Source organism: Parus major, chromosome 2, assembly GCF_001522545.3.
Source record: "Parus major isolate Abel chromosome 2, Parus_major1.1, whole genome shotgun sequence".
Lineage (NCBI taxonomy): Eukaryota > Metazoa > Chordata > Aves > Passeriformes > Paridae > Parus > Parus major.
This window is the reverse complement of record NC_031769.1, coordinates 37,006,766-37,032,057: the sequence shown is the minus strand read 5'-3', so window position 1 is coordinate 37,032,057 and position 25,292 is coordinate 37,006,766. Positions and strand designations below refer to the sequence as shown.

General features: G+C 37.5%; 1 protein-coding gene across 2 annotated transcripts in view; it reads left to right on the top strand.

Annotated features, from left to right (window-relative positions):
* Positions 1–25,292, top strand: part of ZNF385D (zinc finger protein 385D) — a 410,782-nt gene that overhangs the window by 267,171 nt on the left and 118,319 nt on the right. For both annotated transcript variants that reach the window (XM_015619763.1, XM_015619766.3), the window contains one exon: positions 11,422–11,564. In XM_015619763.1, coding sequence (XP_015475249.1) covers positions 11,422–11,564 — 143 coding nt within the window. The remainder of the gene's footprint in view (positions 1–11,421; positions 11,565–25,292) is intronic.

The following is a 25,292-nucleotide window of genomic DNA, read 5'->3' as shown; positions in this document are numbered from 1 at the left end:
GGTCACAGAGCCTCGGGCTCTTGCTTTTTGCACAAACAGCTGTATCTCCTGAGGACTGAACTTGTTTTGTTTCAATAAAGTACAGTGGAAGTTTTATGAAAAGTAATGAGTTTGGGTTTGAAGACAATTGGGCCATGTGATCTAAAAGGCTTTTGTTCTGGCTTTACATCCTGAGAAAAAAATCTATTTGTGTTTGCTGTTTTGCTTTAATTTTCTTTAAGAACTTCAGGTATTTCATTCATAATGGGAGTTAAGATATTTCATTGTTAGAAAAAAGTTCCTGAGCCAAATAATTTGAAGTGTCTTTAATTTAGAAATAAATACATATAGGAAAAATGATGCTACAATCTATAATTTATCTTAACAAGTATCTTTCAAATCACCATGAACTGAAAAGTTGCTTATGTCCAGGGGCCTGTCCTGTAAAATGAGCTTCTATCTACTGTGGCAATGGTCCCTATCCATTAGTAAATCCTGTGCTTTTGTTGCCATTCTAATTTTTTTCCTAATTCTTTTGCCTACCTATGAAAGATCATAAACCTAATAGTTTTAAACATATGTGCTGTGGGGCTTTTTGTGAATCAAAACTTTTGAGACTGTGGTAGTTTCTGATGTATTGTGCTAGTATTTATGCTGTTATACATGGGAAAGAAAAATTAAAAATGTGACTTTATTTCAATAAGTATGCATTTTTGTCACATACATACGCTTGGCTGGCCTATGTATGCAACTCTCTGAGGTTTATTCAGGAGGGAATTGTGGTCCAGGCTGTGTGACAGTGGCATAGGTTGACAGAGGTATTTTCATGTCCATTGTTATGTGCTACCTGTGAGACCAACAGCCAAGTGCAGCTGCAAAACCAATGACTTTCTGTCATTTTTTTTCTCAATGCACCTCTCTCTTTCCTTCCCTTCCACTCCCTCTGTGGAGCTAGCTTTGACTTTGCTCTTTTGGCTTAGATTCTGCCATCCTTCTCCTAATTTCATCGCTTTCTGAAGTCGATCTACTTGTTATTCAGTAAAGCAACAGAGGTTTGACAGCTAGCAGAAGAGTGAAATGGTACCCTGGAAACATGCAGTAACTTGTCATTAAGTTCCACTTACTTTGCACAATGCAGTTACAAATGCTTAAAAACACTTTCCAGTGAATTATTAATGCTAAATGGAATTATTAGTTCTAAACAGTAGATGCATTGCTACACAGGACTATCTTCATAGAGTTTACTAGTGGAGTGTGTCCATTTCATGGACATAACTTTCATTACTTACATATTCATCTCAGTCATACGCTTGTTTCATTTAAAGACAGCAGAAGTTAATCGTTATTTCTTCACCAAGCATGCTTTTGAAAAATGGCACTTTTAAAGCTGATAATATATTCATCATATTCAATATGTCCATAAAAATGAAAAATTTTTTGAAAATCTGTTTGCAATACAGTGTTCTTCTGATTAATAACCCCTGGAACTTTGTGCTCAATATACCATAAACATGACCTTTATAAAACCATCAGAAAAATTCAACTGCAGAATATACCAGGTCAAAGACTTTCTTAAATGTCAAAAAGTGTAAAGCTTTAAAATTAAGTGATTTTTTTTTAATACCTGGGTGATGCTTGTATTTTTTGCTTTACTTATTTATTTACAGTGGGAATTTTTTGAACCTTTGTAGTTAGGATCTACTGGGACTCTGTGACCTCAGGGGAGCAGACTTTGGGATGTATCTTAATGGCTTTCAGCAGTTTCTTCCTCGTTTCAACATTTAGATCCAGTTAGTTTGTAACCACTTTCTGCTGGACATGATCTGATAAGATCTAGTATCTCTCCAGTAGATGCTACAAACCACATTCTGACCCACGGGTTAGGAGAGATCCATGATGTGTCAGTAACTAAATGGTGTAATTAGTTCAACACTGTCACAAAATATATTTATAGGCTGAAAGGTATTCAGAAACACTGCGCATGCAGTTTTGGGGAAATGCACATTTGTAACACTGTGCCCTTCCTCTAACTTCACTGTGTTTTTGCGCTCCTCTGAAAACACCCATGCTTCCCACCTTAGCTGGAGCCTGAAAGTAAATCTTTGCTGCAGGCTGGAAATCACACTAGGGTAGCTGCTTTATGTGGGAATAACTAGCCAAGATCATCATGGAAAGAAAAGGGAAACCTGTTTTTTATACAGAATCACAGAATGAGTCAGATTAGAAGGAAGAACACTGGGGTCATCTGGTCCAATCTCCCTACTCAAGCAGGATCATCCTAGAGCACATGACGCAGGACTGCAACCAGATGGTTCTTGAGTATCTCTGGTGAGGGAGACTCCACAACCTCTGAAAAATCTATGCCAGTGCTCAGTTATTCACACAGTAAAGAAGTTCTTCCTCATGTTCACAAGAACTTCCTGTGCATCAGTTTCTGCCCATTGCCTCTTGCCCTTGGCACCACTGAGCAGAACCCAGCTTCGTTCTATTGACACCCTACCTTCCAACATTTATTTACATTGATGAGGTCTTGTCGTTCTAATTGGGAATGGTAGGAAAGAATGACACACTCTCAAGGGAGTCAGAACAGGAGAATTCTCTAGTTTATTGCTTTAGGCTTGTTTTATAGATTAGCTCATGGAAACTACAGAAAGGAAACTCTTATTGGTTAGCAAATCAACACATCACCATCATTGGTCAGTAGGGCACAACACCCCTTGACTTTCTCTTGCAAGGAAAACAAGAGGACAGACAAACAGCACCTGGCAGTTGTTTTCTGTCTCTGAGGATTGTTTTGAAATCCTCCTATGAATTTCTCAGGCTAGCTGTCAGGCAGGACTGAGAGGCCATGGGGCCTGCAGCCTGCTCCAAAGCTAGCATCCACAAGGTCTCTTCTCAGCCATCTTTTCTGTCCTGACATTACTGCATGGTGGTACGAATGTCTCTACATTTTTAGCTCACTCTGTGCAAGGCAGGTGTTTCAGTTCCTTGGATTCACTTTCTTACAAAAGAAAGTAAAAGTAGTATAAACGTGAGCAGTGTGGGAAGTAAATGGTAATGTAGAGCTGAGGATACATAGTTTGCCAAAAGAAAATAGGATCATTAGTGCAGATGTAGACTCGTTGGTGAACTCCTCTTTCCTCTAGCATTTCTGGCACTGAAAGAAGAACAAGTTTTGACATTATCTGTGAGATCATTCAAGTCTAAATGAAAGCATGTTCAGTTTGCTATTAGCCTACAACCAGGAGAAGATATTACAGTGCTCAGAGCACTAAATTTGGAGACCTAGAGGTCAGGTCCTTTGTGTGACACAGATTCCTGTGTAAGCTTTGAGAAGACTTTTGCTGTCTGTCCTAGGTTCCTAACTGAAAAATTGAGATAATCTCTTGCCAAGTAGAAGTTTCCAGAGAATTAATAATGGAATTGCATAGAGAAAAAAGTAAGGCTGATGGATATTTGATATTTGAATTTTTTTGTAAGGCAGATAGAAATTAAAAGCTCCTCCATCCTCAAGAGGGAGGAGGGCTGAGGTTCATGGGCATTCTAGTTTGTCTTCTCCAAATCTATGACTTACAGTCTTGGGCTTTCTGGTTCTCTGGTAGTTGGCATGGTTGGTACTTGGTATGGGCAGCTGTTAATAAGCATCCTGACCAAATTGGACAATTTCTAATTGTTTCCTTATACTAGAAATAGGCAGAACTTTATAGAAAGTGGAACATGGATTTTGGATAGTTTAACTTTCAGTAAGCCAACAATTTCCAGTAGGGGGAAAAAAAAAAATCCAAATATGTCTGACCAACTGCAATAAAAACCCAAAGGACTCTGAAGAGCTGAATTAGGTAGGTCATGTTGCTAAAATAAAAAGCTAAGTCTCTGCTGTTGTGCCGTTTATAATCCGTATAAGATGTGGCCCATAGTGAGTTAGACAAATTCCTTGCTTGACAGTGTTAAGTACTGGAGTTCAGATCATGGCTTTTCAGTAGCTATGCAAAAACAAAACACACCAGTATTTTCTTCAGTAGAATGTTTCCTGAGGTCCATAGCATATTCTAGATATGGGGCAAAAGAGGTGGTATTTTGTGGGGTTAATGGGGGCTCTCACATTAATTAGCCTTGCGGCCTGAGGTGGGTAAGACCTGCACAATTCTGAGCACTTCAACCCCATTCAGTCAGACTGGACTTCATTGTCTGTAAGGTGGGCTGTAATGCAGATGATAAAGGAACGGGAGGAAAAAAAGGTAGCAAAGTGGGAGCAGAAACTTGAGCTTGCTAGCAAAGTAAAGGAAAAAATAACAGAAGATAATGGGTATCAGAGTACACATGCAAATTTGTTTCTGCATTTTCCCAGTCAAACTTCATAATAGTAGTTTCACAGGTTTCTGTGTAATGAAAAGAGAAATTTACTCCTCTATACACCTAGAGGAGTATATTTTCCAATCAAAATTATTGGGATATATGATCTTATGTGTTTCAAAATGTTTGTTTCTTATGTGTGAAAGACTTTAAAAAACACTACATAATGCATAGCTGAAGGCTTCTAAAACTAATAATAATAATAAAAATAATTCTTTTCCTAAACTAGATCACTTTGCAGGAACCAGAGAATAAATATTTTCTTTAGAAAAAATAATACTTTGAATACCAGCAAATGACCCAGAGTTGATTCAAACTTTCCAGGTGAACAGTGTATGTACTGAAAAATGCTCTCTATAAATAAACAGTGGGTACTGATTTGTGCCAATCAGGAAAAAAAAAAAGGAAGAGGAAAAAAATATTTTTGTAATGAGTCATTTCAAGTTGTTTGGATCTGGGTGTTTGAAATCTGCCAATATTTAAATAAAAAAAAAGAGCTAAGTATCTAAGTAAGAGCTATAGGATGTCATTTTAGGTGAAAGAAGAGTTTCAGCTGACACTGGTAGGGGCTTTCCCCCACTAATTGTCTCTATTTTTTTTTGGTTTGGCCAGTGAACTGAAAAATCAATTACTCACAGATCTCCACAGCTGAGACAGTGTTGCATTCATCCTCTTCAAAGTGACTAGCCACATCTAGCCTTGCTAACAGCAAAACCTGTGAAAGGAAAGCTTGTCTAGCCACACAGTGAACTTGATCCTCAGGCTGTCTCAGGGGAGCCAGCAGGAACAAGGCTGGTGTGGTTGGAGTCCCATTTTGAAGGCTCTTCTTTTCGAGTGGGCTTCAAATATTTAATACAGTTGGGGTTTTTCTTTCTTTTCCGCACCTAAGAGTGATTATATGTAAAAGTAATGTGTTTAAATGTGGCTATCGTATTTTTTAATTAATTCTTTTGAGATTACTAAATAATGAAAGTGACTTTTTGATTCCCCAAAAAGTCTGTGAACAATACAGAAGTCAAAAGCACTTTAAGATTCTCATTTCTCCTTTTAAAAGAAATAAATTTTAAAAAAAGAAACAAATCGCTCAAAATGATAAAAAGCCCTCACAAGAAGCTGAGTTCTAAGACTATAAATGGTCAGAAAATAGATTTTCTGAGCAATAAATTCTCCAGAGGCATCATGTAATTTGTTTCCACCTAATCTCCTTTCAGTTCATATGTAATAATAAGTAACCTATAAAAATTGCATATTGAAAATCAAAAGTTTCTTTCTGCACATAAAAGACACAGGTTGCATGTTAGCTAACTTTCTCTATGTTGAGTTCATATTTTAGTCACTTTATTATGTAAAACTAGTACATAATAACTACAAATAAGCAGTGTGGCCATAAAGTGAGGCTCATTTTTCCATGCCAGGTTAAATCACTGGTACTACTTATTATGGAACTGAATGTACCTTTAAAGGGATGATTAAGCAGCTTTTGAGAGAAGTATCTGTTGTAAAACTGAATATTGCCATACAGTGATGAAAGGGAGTACCCTAGTGACTATGGTCTGTGAAAAATTACATTAAACTAATTCCTAAAAAACACATGTTCATGCCATATTTTCTCTGTTAGATCCCAGAGAATTTTATTCTTTTGGTTTTGGATGTCTTAAAATTTCCTATTTTATCAGATTCCCTGAAAATATAAATGTGATATTTTAGACCATGAAAGAGCATTATTTACCATGGATAGCCTGCTGTTCTTGAATGCTTGTGCCTTTACTGTCTTTTTGAAAAAATCCCTGCAGATATACCTTTTCTTTGGCCCTCTTTGGCCCACTAGGCAAACTTAATTCATAGCAAATTAAAAGTTCTAGCTGATATTGAGTTGTTCAAATGTAGGCTTATTAACATTTATAAGCTAGACCATGAGCTCCCCACATATCCTTTCCCTTTTATACTTTAAAATAGCCTGAGTCAGTGTTCTTGAAAATTTTCTATGATAGTTCTTGTTTTGGCTCAGGGTCCCTAGGATATGTTTTAATGCTTTCTGCATGTGTATTGTTAGATAAAGGGATCATATATAAAAAATATTAATGAAAGCTTTAGAAGTTATCTTTTAAAGCCTCCTAGAAGCCAACTTTTCAGTTGGAAATGTGTGGTACTTTCCCAGCTTCTCCACTGAGTCATACCATCTGAAAAGTTCTCTGAGCTTTTGCCAAGGCAGAATGTGTGCATTTTTTTGACCTCAGACAAGTTATCATGTAAATATTAAGAGAGGTGTGAGATGGGTTGTAAAACATGGAAATATCTTTATGATCCTGAAAGCCAATTCAGACTCTAGGAAGGCAAGGAAAGGGTACATCAGTTTAGTGTCTTTGCTGTATTCAAAATAGCTGCACACATGGACAGAAGGAAAAAATTGCAAAGTAATGAAGGAATGAAAATAAAATTTGCAGAGATTTGCTTTTTCACTCAGTGTTTATGATGGTAATAGTTAGTGATGGAAGAACTGCAAAAGAGTTAGATTAATGGGGTATTAGTTTAGAGTTTCTGCCCAGTTTACATACCTCCAAGTTTCAAATGCATTGCAAAAAATTATCTACATTTTTGTGTCTGCAAAAGCTGAGCTAGATTCCTCCTTAGGAGAGACTATTTGATAATGCGTCTTGTGATTCTTTTTCTGGAAACTAAATCTGCAGTTAAGTTTAAACTTGAAGGATTGGGAATGAAGGTATGCATGAGGAAAGACTATACAGAGAAAGATGTAACATAACTTCTTCTATTGACAAGTCACAAAATACAACAATAGGTGGTTGCTAAATTGTTTGTTAGGGAGCCTGCTTGAAAAACATCAAGAAATCTTGCTATTTATTATTCTGTATTAAAAATCACCCTGCTTTATGATGTCTGTTTATTCTAGAGCTATTTTGTTTCTTTTCCTTTGTGCATATTCAGTTTTTGTGACTCTCTTAATCCATATTTTAGAGTCAGTACTTACAGCTGTTTATACTCCTCACCTAACACTGGTCTGAGAAAAATTTCAGGTGAGCTGGGCACAAAAATTTACATGGGAAACTTTCTTTCTAGTTAGTGCTATTTTGCTGAAAGCAAATATTTTCCCCAGAATCTGTTAACTTTTTGTAAAGAATTGTCACCAAAAAAAAATTGTTAAGATAAGATTAAAACTTTAGCACTTCTAATGACACACAGGTTTTTGTTTGTTTGTTTGTTTGTTTTTTGGTTTTTTTTTTAAGAATGATCCTCATTTTAAAATCTATTTTTAGTTCCATAGTGAAACATGGTATCTAAAGTAAAAATGGGGCACAGGGAAGCAGGAGAAAAGACTGACACCAGTATTTGTTCCCATTCATTCTCAAAACAAATAAAATGTGCTAATTCCTTATGGAATGAACAGTTCGAGGCACAACGGGCAGGAATCATCTCCTTATCTGTTTCTGTCATATTCCCTTGGTTTGGTCAAGAAAGGTCTTGTGCTGATGAAGTTCGTATCACCAGTGGTTTCAGAAGGAGAAGCCACTTCACTGGGCTGTGTCACCAAGAGCATGGACCTCATGTTGTGCACCTGGCTTTGTAGCACAGGGACTGTCTGTGCCCAGAACACGGTGCTGTAGTGCAAACCAGATTACCCAGTGGTAGGGCAAAATGTCTAGTCCCTGCTGGAGACACAGAACTGCATCCCTGTGCAAACAGTTTCAGTGTGATTTAGGAAGGGGCAAAGGTTTGTTGTAAGCTTTTCCCCAAACTCGTATGCACACACTTTGGATGTATAGCATGGATGGATGGATCTATAAGTGATTACCTTGCCTGTGATTTAAATTGTCAGAAAATTGAAGAAACAAATGATTACTTCAAACTTGGTCAAAATGCTGAGCCAATTAAGCTTTGAAGTAGTATTATTCTTGGTTTCCCTACAAAGAAAATTTGGGTAACAGTATTGACGTGAATATCTCAAACGTTGGAACATTCATCTCCCATTTAGAATCTGATTCTCCTTCTCTTTAAAAAGAGATGAGACTCTAACATCACTAGCTTGTAAGACTGGAATTAGAAAATACTTCATTATCCTGCCATTTTAAGTAATTGTAGTATGCTCCTCATGAAGACAAGGTTATCTATGTGAACTTCAGGTAATAATATTAATAATATTGAGCATCAGGCACAGGCTGTGGACAAAACCTATGGGATTGTTGTTGTGGGATTTTTTCCTAGTTTTCTTGGCCAATGTTTTCCAAACCTTGCTGGTAGAAAGCTTATAGAAAGGCTGACATTGAACCTTCACCCTCATTGTTTATCAGCAGTGCTGCATCTGCTCAGAGTATGCTATGAAGGTCTTTGTGGAGAAACTTATCCGACACAACACCAAAAATGTCATAAGCAAATTTTATGGTTCTTCACTGTAATGCAACATTCTGTAACACTTGCAATTTATCTGTGTACAGTCTTCAAGAACTTTTCCCAGTGGGCTTCTATCCCTCTCCATCCCTCTGCTAATGGATTAGGTGTGAAATAGTTAACATTGGCATTCTCAAAGGTTGTCCAAGCTAAGCTGTCACAGAAATGCCTGCCATTGCTTCAGTTCTTCTGTTGCAGATTCTAGACTACAACTCTGTGCATGTTAAATGGAAAGAGAAGCTACTTTTTGCAGCTGTAAACATTACAGAATATTTTTAAGCAAAGGCTCAGATTTCATGATGCCTCTCACATGCTCCATCATTTAGGAACACGTCTGACACTATTGAAAAAACAGAGAGCAGCTGTGCTCCTGAACATACTAATTTTCTGTGCCACTGTAGCCAGGACTGTGGTAGATTTTAAACTCTGTTCCAGAGGCTCTGAGTCCCAGCCAAGGTCCTGCAGAGCTGGCTGGATTTTTCCATTTAAAGCTCATTCTTGTCCCCAGATGGCTTTGCATCGCACTGGCAGCAGCAGGTGCGTGAGTGCCGAGTCATGCCACAGGAAAGGATCACAGAATAGAAATATTTCATCCTCCATGCCTTGGTATCTTAGATGAGTTTGGGATACCAATGATGTTGTTCTAGGTAATCCAAACCTGTGAAGCTCTTCTCTGTAGTTCTGAGATAATACACCCAATGAGCTGTGTCCCCAAGCACAGGTGACATTTCTCAGTCCAGTTTACATTTACATTTGTGAGTTACAGAATGTTTGATTGGCCTCAAATTCTTTGCTGTTGCCAGGCAAATGCTCACCTTGAAATATCTCTGTAATTCTGTACCATCTCAGGTGCAATGTGTTCTTTTTTTGCTTTACTAAGAGTGACTTCTTCCTTTCATGATGTGTAAAAGTTTTATATAAGTAAAGCTAAGTATTTACAGCATGTTAAGAAGTACATTTATGGGTCTTTCCTATTCTGAGATAGTATGATTGGCATGTTCAACACTACCTTATCATCATTCTGACCTGTTAGATTTATTTGTACAGTATTTTTGTAATAATGTCATGGGAATGTAGCAATTGCCAAAGCAATGTCAGTCAAAGACTTGATAATTCTATGCTGCTTGCACTCTGCTTTTCTGTTGCCTCTATCCTCAGCCGCTGCATTCAGACTTTTGATTTCTTATACACTTACATTGAGGTACAATGTAGAAACCACCCCAAAAATGGAAGTTACTTGGGATTAAAAACTACCACGAGATTGCAGTGACCCCTAATGCACTACCTTTAATTTACTAGTGATTTTTAGTGAAACACTTCACAGAGGAGTTGAAAGTTGGTAAAAAAATGCAGTCTTCAAAATTTGGCTCCAGCTGATTATATATCTTGAAGCACAACTTGGATGATCTTCTACAACTGGTTAATTAAGTCCTTGTTTTTAGCCCTCAATTAGATGTATAACATGACAAACCTTGTTAGCAGATTTGCTGGCCAAATATGGAGAGATTTTATATATCAGTCTGACTACTTTATATTTGCGCTCTTAAAGGACGTGTGAAAATTGTTTAATGCAATGTCTGTACGTATGAGAGGGAAAAAAAGAAACAGATTTCGGATCTCTCCCTCTGTTGATCTGTCTGCTTGTGTCTCTGTTCAGTGAGTAGGGTAAAACTTCCCTTTCATTTTTTTTCAGTGTCTCTTGGACTCTTACCAGCAGGTTTTTACAGTCTGTTGCCTGCCTCTCAGATTAGAAGAACACTGGCATATTTTAACAGTTTCCTAGGATCCAAATAGTCTTTAATTAACAGGGAATTGATGTTTTGGAGTGCAACCAAAATATAGGAGACACTGAAAGCAGAGAATGAACTTGGATCCTTCCAGCTTGTAGATGTCTGTGGCCAGGGGCAAAGAAATAGGCAAAATAGGGTCCACTGCAAACAGGTAGTGCCTTATTGGTATGCAAGGGGATTTCTTCATTTGCATTATGTTCCCACAGAGCTGGTGGTTAGCTGGGAGGAGCTTTCTGCTGCACAGTCTGAATCAGGTCCTCCCCTTGCAAAGAGCAGAAAGTGTTCATCGGCACCTTCCCATAAACAGAATTTCAATGGCTCCTGAAACTGTTATTTTTAGATTTGTATTGATCAACTGTTGAGGCAGCAAGGTATGTTGTGTTTGTGTGGTTTAGGGTGAAGCGGAAGCTGTTGGCTCCGTGAGTGAGCATTTAATTTAAAAAATCAGAAATATGCAAATATCATGACTTTTGCTGAGCTAAACAGCAAGTTGTTCTTTATCTTTTTGAGTAACCTGCCTTTGTAGGGTTGAGCAACAGGGTAGGGATGAAGCGCTGAAATTATTAGAGAATGAGGCTAGCTGAAGCTCTCAGGGGAAGTTAGACATATGGTGAATGATTGTTCCAGATTATCCATGGAAATAAATGGTTTATAAGGTAATTCTAATCATGACAGACTAAAACCTGAAGCAATTGCTGGCAAAGAATTATAACCAACTCAGTCACTGAGTCAGCTGTGCTGTTATTTTTTTTTTTCAGTAACGCAATAATTTTTGGACAAATCAAAACGTATTTGTTTGATCCAATGCAGTCTTTTTATTGTTCCTTTTTGTGTGTGCTAGCTTTCATCCCCACCCTGCTAATCTTGCTGAGTGCTCTCTGTGTCTTTGTACATGCAGGTGGTACATGCCAGAGCCCTGCTCTTCCAGCCCTTGTGCGTCCTCCTGCACCGCCCTTGCAGCCATCGCTGGATATTAAGCCGTTCCTCCCGTTTCCTCTGGACACTGCCGCAGCAGTGAATCTCTTCCCCAACTTCAATGCAGTAAGTGCACTCCCAACAGTTACACTGAGCCACAGCTTCCATGGAAGGCTTGAGAGGGCACAAAGCAGCGTTTTATGTACTCCATTAAACCTGGAATATCCTCTCCCTTACTGAGGGCTGAATAGCTCTTTCAGACACTCTGATAGGCCATAAATTGATGCCTACCTGAGTGTTAGTCAGAGGAAATGTAGAAGGGAGAAATGGAATGTTTCCGAATGACATGCAATAAGGTTTCAGGCCATGTTTAGTCCCAGGGCTTGTGGATTTCCCGCAGTAATTTAGGACGTGCAGAGCTTCACTAACTTACAGTTCACTGCAACCCTCAGAGAGGGAAAGTTTCAGAGCAATGGAATGCTATATCCCATCTCCAAGAAATTTCCTGAGAGATACTAAACATTTACAGAGCCTAAAGAAGAAAACTCTGTTGAGGCAAATCAAGTGAGAATGAAAACAGTGTTAGGTGCTGTATGAACTATTCAATGGCAAACAATCCAGGGTATTTTTTTCAGGTTAAGAGGTGTTATTTCTCATGTCTTACCTTTAAACTAGGATAGATTTCTCCCTTTTTTATTTTACTTAGTCATACTATGTATAATTATAGAAATCACATTTCTTCTTTAGTATTTTGATTATTTTACTGGCATATGTCATCAATGTTCCAATTTTCCTGAGATAATTAATGCTAAAAAAAAGGGGGGGGTCTACATTGGTTTTATGTTAATTTTGACTTCACAGAATTATGCCCCTTTTCAATTACTTTTGGAAGCTCTTTTCCTTATTTACATATACTCGATATGCAAAAAACCCTCTTAAGAACATGTGTGCTTTCCTACTTTGAGAGACACAGAAGGGGTGGAATTTTCCATTCTGAACCAATTCTAATTGACATGAAAAAAACTTAATTAAAATAATTAAGAGTAGTAAAAGAACATGTGAATTCTAGAACAATTTGTAGCAATCAATAGCAAATTGCTGTAAGAAATGTTTGTTTTTTACCTTTCATAGGCTTTAATTTTGCTTTAAAGTATATTAAAATAAGCTAATTGTCAAAATTATTTATACAGTCTTAAATTCAAGATATTCACAGCATTAACAAAGAAACTACAATCTGCAAGTCTTAAAATGCACAGAAACAATATGTCAGTGAACTACTACTATTGCAAGTAAACTTAAAATTTAAAAAGAGTGTTAATATACTGCAAGGTTTTAAGGTGTGCTGGGTGTAACCAAATTACTGATAACCCATACTGAAATGGATACAACTTTAGACTTGTTTAGTGTGCTTTAGAGTCGAGGTCTTTCAACCAGTTATACCTTGTGATCACTGTTTGTCATTAACACAATAAGCCAGTGGAACTTTTAAAAGATATCTATTAGAATTTCTTGTATTTTTCTTCCTCAAGATTTTCCATGGTTCAGAGTCTTTTCAGATTGTTTTGCTAATTGTTTGATTACATAACTGATATAGAATTTTAATGATTAATGTTAGTAATTGTTAATCTTGTAAGAAATTTCCAGTTTCTTTCTTCTTACATAGACTGCTTTGCTACTATAATTATGTTTAGGGATATGTCATGCTTATATTAATTTGGAAGTAAGAAAGCAAAAATAGACTCATATCAAAACCATGTTATTCCTAAACATTATCTTAGTAGCACATAATTTGGTAAGAGCGCTCGTAAAGTGAGCCTAGTTTTCAGGAGTGAGACTTGAAGCCCTTTTTAACAGCACTCTGAAGTCTATTCCCATGCAAAATACTGCTTCCTGTGATGTGTGGCCATCTGCCAAGTCCACCTTTGGCAGATATGTCAGTCCTGAGTGTGAGGATGCTGTCATCAGAGCTGCTGTCACCTGCCTTGCTGCTCATAGTTTATGCCTTGCAAAGTGACCTTTGCCTTCTCATCATGTGTGCTGACGTGCCGCATCATCCTCCGTGTTCCCATTTTCTTTGTGAACAGCACATTATTGAACGCAGCTATGTTTAGCTCATATGCCAGGGATGGTTAGCAGCAACCTCCAAATGTATAGACTGGCTGAGTAGTTTTGCAGAGTTCCAGAAATTCTTTCCAAACTGACAAAACTTCTGGGGACACATCAGCCGCTGACCGTTATCAGCCCAAGGAGGTAACCCACACATCATGTTAGACTTTAAACAGAACTGCTGACAGGGGCTTCAGTGTGTGAATGTCAGGCAGAAAAAAAGTGTTTAATCAAAAAATGATCTTTGTAAATATGTCTCTTCATGATCGACTGCAGCTGTTGATGATGTTTCATCTTCATAGACTTCACTGACAATCTGACACAGTGTCAGTGGAGAATCATTTATGCTCTGTGGCTAAACCCAGGTCAAGCAAGTGGTCCATAACAGAACACCTGAATTGGATATTCTCTCTTGTGTTATCAATAAATTAGCATTTCCCTTGACTTTTAGAATATCAGGGTCATAAACTGAGTCATAGGAAATGGATTTCTAAAGACCTCTTGACCCTCATGCAGTTCCACAGGAACAAATGAGTTTGGCAGCATGTCTGGGCTACTTCCCAAAAGGCTAGAGGGAAGTCCAGAATTTTGGTCATTTATTGGCCACTTTTCAACAGCCTTCACTTGAGAACAGCATGACCAAGAAGAAACTTGAATAAAATGTTTCAGAGAAAATAAGTCATCTCTGGCAATCCTAATTAGTGTGAGAGTTTGGTTGTGATGGACATAGGCATCTGAGCTAATCAGCCTAAGCTTCTTCACAAAATATAATGGAGAAAAATCAGCAATTTCTCCAAGTTTTGCATGGATACAAGTGAACAAAAGTAGGCAGGCTATATGTCTACTTCGGCATGAAGTGAAGTGAACCCTGAAAGTTCTCATCCGTCTATTCAGATTATAATGAGGGACTGGCTCAGCTGTATCTACATTTAGATGAATCCCACATTATGGGACAGGTCATAAGCTATTCACAGCTCATGTATTAAATTCCACTCAGAAATCAGATGGCAGAAGTGCTGACATTGTATTGTATATTTACAGAGGAATGCTCCCATTTATTAAGCAGTTATGCTTCTAATTTTATCTGAAGACAAACTTCAGGGAATTTGAGGATTCAGATGTATTGGGTAGAAATATTAGGAGAGGTGAAAGCAAAAGTAGCTTACCAGTGGAGAAAGTCAGATATATGCATAAGAACTAATTAAACCAAATACTAACCTTAAGTATTGCAAATATCCAAATAAGGTGTGTTTTATACAGTCATTTCAACCATTGTTCATTTTATTCAGTTTATTACAAACATAAGATTTCTTTATTTGTTACTGATGACTTTACTATAAATCAAACTCAGTTTTTGCTGGCTGCCTCTGAACAAAACATTCAGCACTGATTTCCACAAAGGCAAAAGCTTTCATTGAAGCAGTGACTAGACTAGAACATGGCATATGCAAACCTTTATCTGTCATATCCCTGGACAGAGAGTAGAGGAAAAAGTAAAAACTGAGTAACCTGAGAAAAGTTAGGAAGATAATGTCTGAACCTTTGAACCATTCAGTTTAAGGAGGAACATTTTATACAAGGAAGCATAAAGCAAAGGTAGCAATTAACAATCTGGTTACCTGAACATTTGTAGGTGTTATGCTCTTGATTGTGAAGTAAATGGTTACCCTCAAGTCACACTAAAAGGAAATTGTAACAGCACAGCTGTTTAAACTGGAAAAAGCCCACTGGAACAGACCCTGAAGAATCCCAGGTTCACTGCAAGTTTATCTGATCTAAAAAGATGAATGACTAAATTTTATTTAATGAGAAAAACTATGGCTATAAATAATGCTTATGTAGCTTTCTAAAATAGGATTTGAAAATATTCAGAGGAATAGAAAACTAATTAAATTGTTCTGAAAATGGTTTGAGATCATTTTGCAAACATTTGCTAGGTTTCTGCATTTTCATCTGCAGAGAGAAAAGCCATAGGTCTGTGTACTTCTAAGAATTAGTTGTTAGAAATGCAAAGTTTCAACAGTTGTATTAAACATGCCTTGTTTAATGTAAACATGTGAATGTGCATGTTCTATTCAGGAGCCAATGGTTTGTTATTGAGAAATTTCATAGAGCATCGAAGTCTAGAAGTTAACTTGTAGAAAAATATTGATGGATCTCTGGCCTAAGAGGAGATGCTTAGTTTTGCAAGACATCAGCATCAGCCCTATGCTGATGGACCCTATGACAGAAAAAAATCTCATGGAGACGTTTTTTGTAGTCTCCTAAGCACAGGTATATCAGAAACTAGGTTTTGCCTGTTTCCAAAGCTCTCAGAATTATATAATTCAGCCTCCTGAGCAGGAGACAGAATTTTACATATGCAGGACATTTGCCATTACAAGGTAGAAAAATCAGAGAGTGCATTGCACTCCTTGTTTGTTTATTCTTTTATTAATTTCATTACATTTCTAAATTTCTAAAAAATATTTTATTACACTTTGGAGTATAAGCTCAATCTGTAATGGAAGAACACAGGGTAGAAAATCTGAATAAATGCTTGAAAACAGAAAGAGTGATGTTGCTTAAAAAGCTCCATCCCTAACTCCAAATGAAAGGCTTGTTGCTAATAGAGGTTTTCCAAATAAATGTTCTTTGGAAAGAAAGATCACTACAGTTTTGACTAGAAATGTATGACTTGGAAGAGCAGTGGTAGTGTCAGGGTTGTACTAAACATGGATGGAAAATAAATTGTTACTCTGCAGACACGTTTCTCATGATCCACATGTAATAATCCTTGTTTAATTCCCTGATTTTTCTGTTTGCTTGTTCTATGTCAATAGCCCCAGGTCCATTTGTAAGAGCTTCCTATTTCACCTTCCCCTGGTTATGGGATAGGAGGAGGAGCAGGTAACAGTGTCCATTGACCATAGGTAGGACTCCAGTGGCAGCTTGGGTTAGAGTGCCAATGTGGTGCTCCTTGCTTCCTGAAAACCACCCTGTGCAACAACCTAGCAACTTCCAGGGCAGCACAAGGGCTGCATTCTCTATTTATAGAGGTGAAGCTTGTGTTAGTAGGTATAGTCTTCTCCTATTGTGTCCTGATGGCTGATAGAAATGGACAGTGTAGAAAACTTGCTTGCTGAGAAGTATTTCTGGGAAGGGTTATGCCAGGAAATAGGGAGAAAACCTGTCAGAAAGCTGTCAGAAGAGATTTAAGAAATCTTTTCCTTAGGCTCCTGTCCTGGATAGTTATTTTATCTAGAAGAGAGATATGTGCTGCAGAAATGATGTGCCAATTTTCTAGATGTTATGAATAAGAAGTAGTGTTTTGATAGTGAAGACTGGAGGAGGAGTCTGAAATACATGTTAGTTTTTTTAAACACTATCAGCCTGAAATTTACAAAATAAAGTCAATTTTTATGTATGCCACTACATAATGGTTTTGTTTTACGCTTTCTGACTTAATTGAGCAGAGTAGCATAACAAGACTATTTTTCCTCATCATATAAAATCCTTTTAAGTTCAGTAGTGATGACATGCTGTCAGAATGCTTTGTTTCCAGAAGAGAATAATCAGGCAACAACACAATGGCCTAAGTCTGCTGTGAATCAAAATGGAATATTGCCTATGTAGAAGAACTTGGCAGTAAAAACATATTTTGTGCTGATTTTTAATGTTATTTCCATGAGAAGGTCCTTTATCAGGTGGAGAACTGTAGTGCGCAAAATTTTGTGTTTGTCAGACTGAGGGGATTATTGCTTCTGGGGCCAAGCTTTGAGTAATTGCTCATTTACAGGTATCTAGAAACTGAGGGTTTGACTTTCTCATTTGCTTGCATAGCACTGCAGTTGAGCTGTAAGATGGCTATACTCTTCTTTACAGTCTATATTGCTGTTTAGCTGAGTGTTATTGAAAATAGGGAACAATACAAAAATAATGCCTGGGTTCAGGAGTTCTTTATTGTAATAACGCTTTCATCGCTGCCCAGAATATTTACTTAAGTCTGCAGGAGAAGTAGAGGAAACAAGAAATGAGCAAACATAAGAAAATCCTGGCAATTCAGATGTTTAATTTGATGTTTGCAAAACAGGAACAAATCAACACCAGTATGATATATTCAGTCATTTGAATTGGACAGATTTATTTGCCATACACTTAAATCCTTAAGCTAGGTTCTGTTTGAAATACCAGTAAAACACTGATTTCCTGATGCAGAGGAGAGATTTACATCTCATGAAATTAAACTTTTTTGTCTTTTTCAGGTTTTGAGTCAGATTAGGCTGGATTCAGATCTCTAGGAATACTCTGCCTGTTCCTATGTATGGTCTATGCTCTATGTCATGCACAGAGTTTATATTCTGACTTTGTACAAAAGATCGTTCCTGAAACATGGTCACATGTGATTGTATGGATGCTATTTCTACTTATAGTGTCTCAGATCCCTAGGAACTGTCTCCAGTCATTGCTGTTATGTTCTTTGAAATTGATGCACTGTTAAGGAGTATATAACCTTAATCCCTTTGCAACCTTCTTTAAATATTTTTTTCCTCTGTTTGTAACTTGTAGTTGGGCCTTCTGCAAGTTTAAACCGAGACAACAACAATTTTTTTCTTATCTTTCTCTTAGAATTATCTTATGTTTTGGCATCACTCCTGGTCTGCATTTGAAATTGCTTTCATTGGGCCTGTGTGAAGCTCATGAAGTCCAAGTCCAAGGCAAGAACCAAGGCCAGGCCATGCAGCTCAGTCAGAGCTGTCCCTAGTATCAGTACAGACTGGGGGCTCCAAGGGTTGAGAGCAACCCAGTGGAGAAGGACTTTGGGGTATTGATGCACAAAAAATGGATCATGACCTGGCAATGTGTGTTTGCAGCCCACAAGGACAGCTGTAGCTGGGGCTACTTCAAAAGCAGTGTGGCCATTAAGTCAAGAGAGGTTATTCTTCTCCTCTATTCTACTCTTGTACAACCCCATCTGGAGTACAGCATCCTGTTCTAAGGTCCCCAGTGAAAGACAGCAATATATTAAAGCAGGTTATGAGGAGGGTCAGGAAAATTATCAGGGTGGTAGAACTCCTCTGAGGAAAGACTTGAGAGTTGGGATCGCTCAGCTTGGAGAAGAAAAAGCTCTGGGGTGACCTTATTGTGCCCCAGACAAAGGCACTTACAAGAAAGATGAGAAGAGAGTTTTTATTGGGGCCTGTAGTTAGAGGACAAGGGGAAATATTTCTAAAAAGAAGGAGGTTACCTTTACATTGGAAGAAGTTGTTTACTATGAGAGTGGTGACATGTTGGAAAAATTTGTCCAGAGAACTTCATAGAATCATATGATAATAGAATTATTTGGGTTGGAAGGAGACCTTGAAGATCATCTAGTTCTAACCCTCTTGCTGTGGACAGGGACACCTTCAACTAGACCAGATTGCTCAGAGCCTCATCAAACTTGTCCTTGAATAACTCACATGTGGCAGTCTGTTCCATTGCCTCACCACCCTTACAGTAAATAACTTTTTCCTAATATAAAATTTAAACCTACTCTCTTTCAATTTGAGCCCATTCCTTCCTGTCCTGTCACTACATGCTCTTGTAAATTGTCTTGTCTGATCTTTCCTGAAGATCCCTTCAAGTATGGGAAGGCCACATTAAGTCACCCTGAAGCCTTCTCTTTCCCAGGTTGAATAATCCAGATTCTCTCAGCCTTTCCTCTCAGGAGAGACACTTCATCCCTCTGATCAACTTGGTGTCCCTCCTCTGGACTCAGTCCTAGAGGTCCTCCCTGTGTTGGGGACACCAGAGCTGGATGCAGTGCTCCAGGTGGGGTTTCCAGAGGGGCAGAATCCCCTCCCTGGCCTGTCTGGCCACACTGCTTTGGATGCAGCCCAGGATAGGATTGGATCTCAGGGCTTTGAATGCACACAGTTGGGCCATGTCCAGCTTCTTGTCAACCATCACCCACAAGTCCTTGTCAACACTGCTGCTCTCGATCCGTTCATCCCCAGCCTGATATCAGGGGTTGCCCTGACTCAGCTGCAACACTTTGTTCTTGGTTTTGTTAAACCCCATGAGATTCCCATAGGCCCACTTCTCCAGCCTTTCAGGTCCCTCTGGATGGCATCCTGTCCTTCAGGTGTGTCAACAGTACCACTCAGCTTGGTGTCACCCGCCAACTTGCTGAGGGCACACTCAATCCCTCTGTCGATGTCACTAATGAAGATCTTAAAGACATTAAGGTGTATTACATTATATTAAGATATTAAAGATATTAAGTTGAAGATTCCCCGTCATTGAAAGTGTTCAAGGTCAGGTTCGGTGGGACTTTGAACAACCTGATCAGGTGAAGGATGTCCTTGCCAAAGGCAGGGGATTTGACCTGATGATCTTTACAGGTTCCTTTCAACACAATCCATTCTCTGATTTACCACAACTTACTGTAATGGTTTTAGGATTATGTTCCAATTAGGGAATCAGCAGTCTTCTGTGCTTATGATGAGCACCTGTCACCTCCCATTGCACAGAATACACCAGCCTTGAGACCTTCAAGGAGTTTGTTGAGTAAAAATGGGTAGATACCATAAAAAATATCAATTAAAAAGTTTTATTTTTATTTAAGTTAAATTTGTATCAAGGGTGCTCTGACCTTCCATGATTTCTTTCTGAAGAAATTCAGGTTTCTAGGGTGTGTGTTCTCCTGGGAAACAAATCTTAAGGTTATCTTAAGATAGCCTATGTTTTTGTCATTTCACCTTGCTGAGCATTTTAATACCTATCCTTGAATTCATCCCTGTAACTGCAGTGTGGATGCAAATAAAATACCCATTTCCTGGTTGTTGTCCAGTTTTTGGAGTGTAATGTGTGTGTCTGGTTAATCTGCTTTGATTTATCTGAAATATTTATTTAGTGTAAATATGTGTGAAATAGAATTGCCTGTGTTTGGCCTTCTGCTCCTACCATGTCTCTCTGTTCTGTTCCATGGCCTCATTTAAGGTCCTTACAGATACCTCAGTATCTCAGTGGTCATTTGGCCACCTGCAGAGTGTATGTACTTTTTGTGTGTAGGTAAGATGTAGCTCTTCGTGGAAGCTGGGCTTGCAGTATATGCACTTTCATCCTCTGTTTGACAGCTCAGTTTTTTCAGGCGTTGTCAGGCACTGTATCACTCTCCAGTGACTCAGCACATCATCTCTGAGGAAGAGATGTTTGTGCTGCTCCTTCTTGTCACGTGAGAATGAGTGAACTTTCAGCTGTTCTCCAACAGTTCTCATGTCCATAATTAAACAGGCCTGAGCCACAAAAACCCTGTTTGCACAATCTCATAACTCTACTATTATATAAATGCCCACACAGTAGGCCATGGAGTATAAACTTGAAGACATTTTCGTAAGCAGTGTTGCAGGCTGGAAGAGATCTCTGGGAAAATGACTTTGCATACCTAAAAATGGCATACAACATGCCTTCTTTTCAGTGTATTTTTTAAATTTACTTAAGTGGTTTGTTGTTCCTAAAGCAATCAATAGGATCTAAATACCTCACATGCTTGTTTGTTAAACTGGTGATTAGTAAGAGCGAAAGAATAGACTTTCTGAGTCATCTTGTCCTGCCTTACACATTTGCTGGAGGGCACTGCACTGTGAGAGCCAACTTGCTGTTGGGAAGTCATAGTACTCAAGGCAAAGGCAACAGAACAGATTTTTACAGGGACTGAGGGTCCCTCAGGCTTTTGCTCTGAGTGCAAAACATTTTCATAAAGGAAATGAAATGAAGTACTCTTCAGATTTGTCAAGTCTTGATGAGTGAAATGACTTAAAACTAAATTTTATCATGCATTTTGTAAAACATTTTAAATAATGTTTTAATTAGTTGATGTTTACACCCTTTGCCTTAATAGCACTCAGATGAAAAAGATCAATGATTATTTTATTCTGCAAAGACTATAAAAATTTAATGGTTTGCATAATAAGTATAACTCATAAAATCTACAGTTTAAATATGGATGATTATTAACCTGTTTTTAAAAAGCTGCAATTAAAGTGAAAAATAATTACTTAAAGCAATGATTTTATTACTGTAGTCTGAGGATGAAAAAAGTGATAAAATTCTAAAATCACTGTTATTTCTGTTGATGAGACAGACATTTTGAAGGAATTAAAGTAAGGCATGAATTTTTTCTAACCTAGGTGCACTTGGTGTTTCTGACATAGATGAATAACTATTTGCAGATTTTTTGTTTTATTTTTTTTAACCACCTGCAATTTGTTCTTAAGAATTTTAAAGATATCTTGAAAAAAGCATGAGTTTACCTGACAGATAATTTCACACAGAGAAAATACATTCCTAAGCACAATTACTTCATTAATTGTTTATTCAGATCAGGCAGTAACAGTGCTTCTACTATTTAGGAACATGCCTTAAAACACGTGCATACTTTTATCCTTTATGATAATGGAAAAATTGTGACTCTTTTCTACTCTTTTTACTCACAGTAGTTTGTGCTGGTAAATGGCACATGCTGAAGAATTCACGTGGAGTCTTTGCATGTTTCACGCTCCAATGAGATATTTCTTGAGTCCTATTTCTTTAATGTCCATGTCCTGTCTAACTATTTTTTCCTAATATTTTTGATAAGGGAAGAAAGGGTCATGTGTTGGACTTGTACAGTAAAATTGGATATAGAATTCCAGATTCTCATGTAACTACTGTTTTTCCTGGCATCATTCCTTTTGGCTCTAGTGAATGCTTAAAGTAATCCTGTGCTAATATTCATATAGATTAAATTATTAATCAAAACAATTCATTAAAGAGTAATACAAAACCTTGTATTTCCCAGGAAATCAGTGTTTCTCTTTTAAATGCATTGGTTTATATAAAACAGATGAGTATCGATTTCTTACTGTTTCAGAGAATACAAATCAGAGTTTTTCCGGCAAACATTATATTTTGCACAGAATTAAATGTTTTGCAATTTCACAAGTTAAAAGTTTTAGATGACACATTACATTTACTTATTTTTTATTAGAAAGTATAAGAAAAAAATTAAATAGATTGTGTAGCTTCTTTACATAATAAATAAAAATTATGTTTAGAACTAAATGTAAAAGCTGTCTTAATGACTCACACCAGAAGACTAAAGAGTCTACAAGTAAAGGAAAATGACAGCTAAAAAATAAATTTATATAGGAAAGAGATGTTCTTAATTACAGTTAGAGAAGGTGTGAAGCCGGCTGCAAAGCTGTCCAGGAGAAGTTTTTTTCAGTAATTTGCTACTGTGAAATTGCCAGGATATTTGAATGTCAGAGAAACCAATTCTAATGAATGGAGGCCATGGAAAGAATTCCTGAAGTTGAACTTAATAGGCCTGTGAAAGGAATACTTACAGAAAATTTTAGGGGAGCAGTATTTATTTACTTCTTGAACATTTGTCAAGAAAACAGAAAAGGTCTAAATCTGCAACCTTTACTTCTTTTATTTAGGTCCAGTTTTCATAAAACTTATCTGTAGCCCACCATGTCCACACTTTGTTAAAGATTAAAATGCCAGGACCAAGCCAAGCATTATCTGTGCCTGCTCTGACAAGTTACAGAAGACCAGAAGAGCTGAGGACACAAGTAGCAATGCTTGCCAGACTGTGCCTTTGGTGAGGTATATTTTAGGAAGTTCTTGAGCCAAATGTGTTGCCTTGGCATGTGCTAGCCCCCCATGAGGTAACATACTTAACTGGATGGAATCAGCAGGAGAGTTTGTTTATTTTAACTGCTAATGTGGTAATTTGAGTTTTCTCATTCCCTTCTCCAGACAGAGCCTAATATATCCAAGCAGAGAGATACACAGGAAAATTTCCTTGGGTAACTTAAGTAGTAGGAAGAGATGAGAACATATGAACTTTGACTTGCTATAAACAGGAGAAGTCTAGCTACTATTTTTAAGGTGCTATGCTCATGTGAGCTGGAAGTGGATGAAGACAAAAAAATGTACATCACCTTACTCATATTTTGTGTTTGTAATGGACTGATTTGCTAATGGATCCAACCCATTACATTATTGGTGTTGCTAGGACTCAGATGACCAAGATAAATCACAGGGGTGATGTCTGAGTTAATTATAGCAGTGCCCTCCCAAACAGCACTATCAGCTCTGGGAAGCAGCAAAAGCTATTGTTGGCGTTAGGAAGTAACATGAGAGAGTGGTGCCTGGGAGAGGAGAGGCAGTGAGGAGACTGCCGTTTCCAAAGCATTGGAAAATACTGGCTCTGTGCTGTTTGGGAAGGAAGAGAGGTGAGAAGACCAGCAGAAGGTTTTCAAGAAAAGAGAAATATCTCACAACAGGTATTTGAAAGATGCATTTGCTTAGCACACACACTCCCCCCATAAAAGTAATGGTGGAAACACTATGAAGAAAGTTAAAATACCCAGTTTCCACTTAAAGAGTCCTTCTGTCCTTGTTCCTGGCAGAAACAGGTCCTTTCCATTTTACTTACAATCTTTTCCTAGGAATTTATTATCTCCTGAAAGTTTTTGAGGCAAGTTTGTTATCTCTAAATCTCTTTTGTTTTTAGGGAAGCTATTTGAAACCTAATTATGTTTTTCTCCTAAATTTGAATGAAAAGAGAGAAATTACCTTGGTACTTAGTGAAAATATGTCTCAAACTGAACTATAAACAAGCACTTAATTAGAAAGAGTCTATGTGTCTGAAATCAGAGAAAATCCTTCTTTAAGAACAAGCCCTTAGATATTCTAAAATGTCAGAGCAACACAGCTGTTCACTCTCTGTTCTTCAGTAAGGATTCCTTGTTAAAGGGGGATTTTTCATAAATTTCTGTGCATATAGAGGATAGTATATATTTTGTGTCTGAACTGCCTTCATTTTCCATTAAAATAATAAATAAAGGTGAAGGCTACTTCAGAAAGCACTGTGTATTCAAATCTCCTATTTAATGTTGTAAAAACAATATCTGCTATTCTCTTCAAACTGGCTGGGTTTCTAGAACCTGAAGAACTGTCAGTTTCAGATTGCACTGAATTGCAGAAAAACTATGTGTCTGAAGATTAGTTTATATTTTCTTTCATTTGGTAGAACCCAAACATTCCCCATTCAGTTGATGGGGAAAATTTTTATTTAATTTAGAATTATCTCCTTTAGTTGTTCCTTCACAAACCACTGCAACATTTTAAAAGACTTATTTTTTTTAGCAGCTATTGTGATATGGCACATACATTGATGCAGACCCTGAAGGTAAAGGGTTCTCTCTGTGAGATCCTAAATTTAGAATCCCTTGAACAGCTCAGGTGAAAGTACAAAAAACAAAATTCTGTGGTTAATGGCATTTATATTAATAGAAGAAATAATAAACTCTTAATACAAACAATCAAGGAATTGTGAATTTTGATAAAATTAAAACTTTCTTGTATTTTAGTTCAATGAGAAAAAGGTAGAACATAACCAACTCAGTACTCAAAAACACAGAACATGCAATGTATAAAATGTGTTAGGATTCTCATCCTTACTTACTCATTTGGTGATTCATATCTCTGCTTAATACTAGTTTGACTCCCAATGAAACACTCCCAATAAATATTTTATTTGTGTTTCTTAAAATATCATTTCTGAAGACCATAGCACAACAGGAGAAAGGTTGTGAAGACCACCTTCAAGCTCAGTAGTTAAACATCTAAAACATTTGTTACGTTCTTCACTAAGACACAAGATTAATCACTAGAGGAAAAAGCCACTTAACACTGCAATAATGTATTATTTAGCCTACAGCTTCTTTTAAA